This window comes from Bison bison, unplaced genomic scaffold (assembly GCF_000754665.1).
Source record: "Bison bison bison isolate TAMUID 2011002044 unplaced genomic scaffold, Bison_UMD1.0 scf7180017864180, whole genome shotgun sequence".
Lineage (NCBI taxonomy): Eukaryota > Metazoa > Chordata > Mammalia > Artiodactyla > Bovidae > Bison > Bison bison.
The window spans coordinates 33579-40136 of NW_011494752.1; the positions used below are offsets into that span (position 1 = coordinate 33579).

General features: G+C 49.3%; 1 protein-coding gene across 1 annotated transcript; it reads left to right on the forward strand.

Moving 5' to 3' along the window:
* Positions 1 to 1238: 1238 nt before the first annotated feature.
* LOC104990401 (putative uncharacterized protein DDB_G0294196) lies at positions 1239 to 5118 on the forward strand. Its single transcript, XM_010842462.1, has 4 exons — positions 1239 to 1444; positions 3175 to 3460; positions 3908 to 3957; positions 4930 to 5118. The coding sequence occupies exons 1-4, from the start codon at positions 1352 to 1354 to the stop codon at positions 4954 to 4956; spliced, it is 456 nt and encodes a 151-aa protein (XP_010840764.1). The 5' UTR covers positions 1239 to 1351; the 3' UTR covers positions 4957 to 5118.
* The last annotated feature ends 1440 nt before the right edge of the window (positions 5119 to 6558 follow it).

A 6558-nucleotide genomic window follows, 5' to 3' on the forward strand; every position in this document is an offset into this window, starting at 1 on the left:
GCTGAAGAATTGATGCTTTTGAACTGTGGTGTTAGAGAAGACCCTTGAGAGTCCCTTGGACTGCAAGGAGATCCAACCAGTCCATCCTAAAGCAGATCAGTCCTGGGGGTTCATTGGAAGGACTGATGTTGAAGCTGAAACTCCAGTACTTTGGCCACCTGATGCAAAGAACTGACTCACTGGAAAAGACCCTGATGCTGGGAAAGATTGAGGGCAGGAGGATAAGGGGACGACAGAGGATGAGATGGTTGGATGGCATCACCGACTCAATGGACATGGGTTTGGGTGGACTCTGGAAGTTGGTGATGGTCAGGGAGGCCTGGCATGCTGTGGTTCATGGGGTCGCAAAGAGTCAGACATGACTGAGCGACTGAACTGAATCGAACTGAACCCTGTGAGGACAGTAACAAGTATTAACTTTCTGGTTTTCCGGGTGAGGAAATGGAGTCTCAGAGAGGTAAGACTGGGCTCAAGTTCAGAAGAAGAGATAGAGGGTTGACTTGAGCCCAGCATATTAAATCCCCAGGACTAGGGTAATTTCTAATAAGCCACCTTGTTGTATTCACAGAGCTCAGACCCCAGTGAAAGTTAGTTGGATTTTTTTTTTAATTAAAAATTTTTTTATGGCTGTGCTGGGTCCTCTTGCTGCACTTGGGCTTTCTCTGGTTGCTGAGAGCTGAGGCTACTCTTTAGTTGTGGTGCACGGGCTTCTTATTGAGGCTGCTTCTCTTGTTATGGAGCACAGGCTCTAGGCTCATGGGTTTCAGTAATTGTGGCACACAGGATTAGTTGCCCCATGGCATGTGGAATCTTTCTGGACAAGGGATCGAACCCATGTCCTCTTCATTGACAGGTGGATTCTTAATCATTGGACCACCATGGAAGTCCTTGCATTTTCTTGACTCAGAACAGGGGGAGGAGATGGAGGACTAAGGGAGGAGGAGAGGGAGAGGTCAGCAGAGGGCCAGATGAAGATGCTGAAATCCTGGTGTGGGTAGGAGAAAACCAGAGAGAAAAGTCAGACCACTTGGGAATTGTCCCTGGGGTCCATTGAAACTCAAAGCTAAGGTGGAAAGGTGTCTTCTACCTGCTCAGGGCCCCGGAGAGAAAGGTGCTTTAAAGATGTTCTCTGGGAGGCTTGGGAGGAACACCTCCCTCCTTCCCATGGCAGGGGAGGGGGGCCTGCCCAGTTGCCCTGGTAGTGGTCACATTGTGAGGTGGTTCTGGTTACAGGCCACAGGGTTGAGGTGAGAGGAGACAGAAGCGGCGGGGGCAGTGGCAGCCTCCTGGGCTCTGCCTGCCCCCACCCCTCTGCCTTTTGTCGCCTCTCCCTTCTGTCACCCTCACTGTCATGGGCAGTGCTTACCACTGGGAGGCCCGTCGGCGGCAGATGGCTTTGGACCGGAAGAGGTGGCTGATGGCCCAGCAGCAGCAGCAAGAGCAGGTGCATGAGAGGGGCCAGGTTCACCAGGGTCCTTCCAGGGATAGGGAGGAGATGGGGAGGGAAGACAGATCCCCAGGAAGCTATTATCCGGTGAATGTTTTTTGCTTGGAGCTGGAGGAAAGCAAATTCCTTTGATGTCATGGATGTGTGTGTGAGCATTAGGGTGACTCAGCTTTGCAGTTATACTAGGCTGAGGCCTCATGTGGGACTGAGGGGTCAGGCACAGGAGGTTTTAAAGCTGCACTGTCTGATAGGGTGGCTACCAGCCTGTGTGCTATAGCCCTTGAGATGTGGTTAGGAGACTAAGGGGCTGAATTTTAAATTTTACATACATTTATTTAAATATAAATTTAAAAACAAATATCCACTTTACATACTGGCAAAATTTTAAGTATGTTTGGAACAATTTGGGTAAGTAAATCTACTTTCTTGATTGTAAAGTATATGAACTTGAAATATCAAGTTAACTTTGTCAAACTTGCCTTTCTAAAACGAATTTGTTTTACTTTACTTTTGGCTGTGATGGGTCTTCGTTGCTGCATGCAGGCTTTTTCTAGTGCGAGGGCTTCCCATTGTGGTGGCTTCTCTTGTGCGGAGCACAGGCTCTAGGGGCATGGGCTTCAGCATGGCTGGTGGGCTCTAGAGTGCAGGTTCAGAAGTTGTGCACGGGCCTAGTTGCCCCATGGCATGTGGAGTCTTTCTGGACCAGGGATCGAACCCATGCCCCCACAGTGGCAGGTGGATTCTTAACCACTGGACTGCTAGAGAAATCCCTTAATCAAACATTCTTATTATTATTAATGTATTTATTTACGGTTGTGCTGGGTCTTCCTTGCTGCTGCAGCTTTTCTCTAGTTGTGGAGAGCAGGGACTACTCTCCAGTTTTGGTGCACAGGCCTCCCATTGCAGTGGCTTCTCTTGCTGCAGAGCGCAGGCTTCAGTAGCTGTGGCACATGGGCTCTAGAGCACAGGCTCAATAGTTGTGCTATACGGGCTTAAGTGCTCCTCGGCATGTGGGATCTTCCTGGGTCAGGGATTGAACCGGTGTCACCTGAATTGGCAGGCGGATTTTTTACCATTGAGCCACCAGGGAAGCCCTGCAACCAAACATTTTTTTGAAAAATGTAATGTCTAAATTCAGATGTGCTGTTGAGTATAAAATGCCCTCTGTGTTTTGAAGACTTAGTACAAAAACAAACACTATAAATTATCAATATTATCATATTGAGTTTATGTTTTGGATGTATTGGGTTGAATAAAATACATCATTATACTTAGTTTTACCTATTTCTTCTTCCTTTGTTATGTGGCTAATAGAAAATTTTAAATTATATATGAAAGTGAAAGCGTTCATCTCCGAATATGGTACCCATTATATTTCTACTGGACAGTGCTGTTTGAGGCATTTGTAAGAGATTATTCTTTACTCTCTGGCACTGCAAACGGCCTTCAGTGCACACAGCTCTCAAGCTAGGAAGTAGGCGGTCAGAGGCTGTGTATACTGGGCAGGGGCTGTGCCAGGGGGCACTGTTGCTATAGAAACAGTTTAGGGTGTGGATGGGTGAGGTGAGATGGCTCAGGCTCCAGGCTCAGGCTTCAACTCCAGGGAGCAGAGACCCTGCAGCCACCTCCGCCTCGGATTCCCTTGTCTTGCTTCCTGCAGTGTCTCTGGCAAGGTGGTGACTGGATGGGGTGGGAGGAGGATTCCACTTGTGGGGGCTTCTTGCCAGGAACTGAAGAAACGCCAAGAAGAGGAACGGCAATGTGAGGAGAAAACCCAGCCACCTCATGAGTCCCGGCAGGAGTCGCAGCCACCCCTGGCGCAATCACAGTTGCCACCTATGCCACAGCCGCCGCAGGTGCCCCAGCAGCCACCACAGCCGCCTCAGCTAAAGCAGCCAAATGCCCAAGAATGTCTTACTCAGTGCACCTCCAAGTACATCCTCCAGGATTCCCAGAGGCCAGGTCCCCACAAGGACACATACCAAAGAGAGGTGACCAACCCTCATGGTCCTGGTAAGTAAGATGCCCGGCAGTGGGAGGTAGTGAGGAGGGAGTCCCTGGTTAGGGCCCAGATTCCATATTTGGGGGAATCTCCTTTACTTGGGAGTCACTCTCTCTGAGTGGCTTTGTGCCAAGCTAGGGTGGCAGAGAAACCTGCCAACTTCCACAGAGGGTGGCTCAGAAGTTGTCAGTCCCTCCTCTAGGGTGAGGGGGACAGATGGGGGAGGGAGCCAACAGAGGGTGGGAGATGAGTTGTAGGCTTAGCAACAATATCCTGACCCCTGTGGGGTCTGGAACAGGGAAGCACAGGCTGACTTCCTGGTAGAGAATTTTCAGTGTGGGCTGGGTCTGTGCCTTGCCTTAAATAGGGGCCATGGCCTGCCTGGTAAAGAATCCAGCTGTGCCATGTTCCATTCTCAGAACTGCCAGATGAGTAATTGTGCTTTGTTTCCTCATCAGGTGGCAAGAAATCTAGCCCAGATATGCAAACCAAGTACTCACGATTCACGGTGAGACAGATTCAGAGTGTGAAAGCCAGATAGCTTCTGGCTGTGTGTCTGAGTGTGGTTGAGTGTAAGTGTGGGGGAGTCTAGAAAGGCTTCCTTGGCAGGAGTTGGGAGAGGGGATTGAAGCTGTTCAGTCATTTCTGGATGGCCCATTCCTCCATTCCTTGGCCCATAAGAATGTCTTGGTAGGCCCCATTGCTCAGCACTAAGTGAAGGAGCTGACAGTCTAGTTGGGAAGGCTGGACAGGTACAAAGAAGCAAAATCTAGGGGCTGATTAGGGTAGAGCCAGCTAGGCAGGAGGGAGGTAAGACCTGAAGTAAGAGGTATGGTCTCAGTTAGGATCACCACTCTCTGGTAGCATGACTCACTCTCTGAGCCTCAGCTGCCCATCCATTAAAGGAGAATGATACCAGTTCCACAGTAGAGGTGTCATGAGGACTGGATTAAAAGGGAAGGCATTTGAAGCACTTAGCTTAGTGTCTGACTAATTGTAGACCATCAAACCCAGGAAGACTCTTGAGTGTCTTGGGAATTACATAAAACAGGATGAGCTTTGGAAACGTTTTTTTTTCCTGACACAGGTGCCAAGGATGGGAGAACCCGATCCTAGTCCTTTAAGATGAGGACTGGGCCACTCACTATATTTCAGTTGGATTCCTTTGGCTTCGAAGTAATTAATTAATTATCGCTCAGTCATGTCCGACTTTTTGCAACCCCATGGACTGTAGCCTATCAGGCTCCTCCGTCCATGGGATTTTCCAGGCAAGAGTGCTGGAGTGGATTGCCATTTCCTTCTCCAGGGGATCTTCCCGACCCAGGAATCAAACCTGGGTATCCCGCATTGCAGGCAGACGCTTTACTGTCTGAGGCACCAGGGAAGCCCTTTGGCTTCAAAGGGCTTACTTAATACAGTAAGCAAAAGCAGTGGGCCTGGGAACTGCTGACCTGTTTTGCCTCCTGTCTCTCCTTCTCAGTCAACGAATTACATCCAGCAATGGTGATTCAGAAATAGACCCCAAGATCTCACTGGCCATCAGCAAAAAATCAGATAAGCGACCCGACCTTCTTACCACCCAGCAACACCTCCACTTCAAAAGCCAGTCCCTCCTGATCCACTCTGGCAGAGGAGCTGAGCCAGGAATAAAATGATTTCTTCCTGGAAAGAATCGAAGAGACTGGTCAGGCTCTGTGAGACTGGGATGAGAAGGAGGGGCAGGAAGAGGATGGAGGGAGTGTGGGAAGAAAGTGGAAGGTAAGTCCCTGCTTCTCCAGGCAAAGCCTACGGGAGAACTTGGCTTTGCGCCCCTCAAGTCTACAGCTCCACTACTGGCCCTTATTTAGCAATGTTCGGTCTGTCGGGAGCTCATCGGGTTCATGACTCTCCATCAGCCCAGCCCCCTGGAGGATGCTTACTGAGATTCAGCTGGGGGAGGAGGGGTTGTATCACACCAGAGCAGACCTAGGGCAGTGATAGGAAGAAGTGGCAGACAGGGACCCCCTCCCCCAAGTCCAGCATCAGTCTGGTCCACAGCGGGCACTCTGCTGTTGATGATGAGAGGCAGGGACGGAGACAAAGAACTCAGAGGAAAGCGGGACTGCAGTCTCAGGCACAGGACACCTGACCTTAGGAAGAGGGGGACTCAATTCAGTTCAGTCGCTCAGTCGTGCCCGACTCTTTGCAACCCCATGAATCGCAGCATGCCAGGCCTCCCTGTCCATCACCAACTCCCAGAGTTCACTCAAACTCATGTCCATCGAGTTGGTGATGCCATCCAGCCATCTCATCCTCTGTCGTCCCCTTTTCCTCCTACCCCTAATCCCTCCCAGCATCAGAGTCTTTTCCAATGAGTCAACTCTTTGCATAAGGTGGCCAAACTACTGGAGTTTCAGCATCATTCCTTCCAAAGAACACCCAGGGCTGATCTCCTTTAGAATGGACTAGTTGGATCTCCTTGCAGTCCAAGGGACTCTCAAGCGTCTTCTCCAACACCACAGTTCAAAAGCATCAATTCTTTGGTGCTCAGCTTTCTTCACAGTCCAACTCTCACATCCATACATGACTACTGGAAAAACCATAGCCTTGACTAGATGGACCTTTGTTGGCAAAGTAATGTCTCTGCTTTGGAATATGCTATCTAGGCTGGTCATAACTTTCCTTCCAAGGAGTAAGCATCTTAATTTCATGGCTACGATCACCATCTGCAGTGGTTTTGGAGCACCAAAAAATAAAGTCTGACTGTTTCCACTGTTTCCCCATCTATTTCCCATGAACTGATGGGGCCAGATGCCATGATCTTCGCTTTCTGAATGTTGAACTTTAAGCCAACTTTTTCACTCTCCTCTTTGACTTTCATCAAGAGGCTTTCTCGTTCCTCTTCACTTTCTGCCATAAGGGTGGTGTCATCTGCATATCTGAGATTATTGATATTTCTCCTGGAAATCTTGATTCCAGCTTGTGCTTCTTCCAGCCCAGCATTTCTCATGATGTACTCTGCATATAAGTTAAATAAGCAGGGTGACAATATACAGCCTTGACGTACTCCTTTTCCTATTTGGAACCAGTCTGTTGTTCCATGTCCAGTTCTAACTGTTGCTTCCTGACC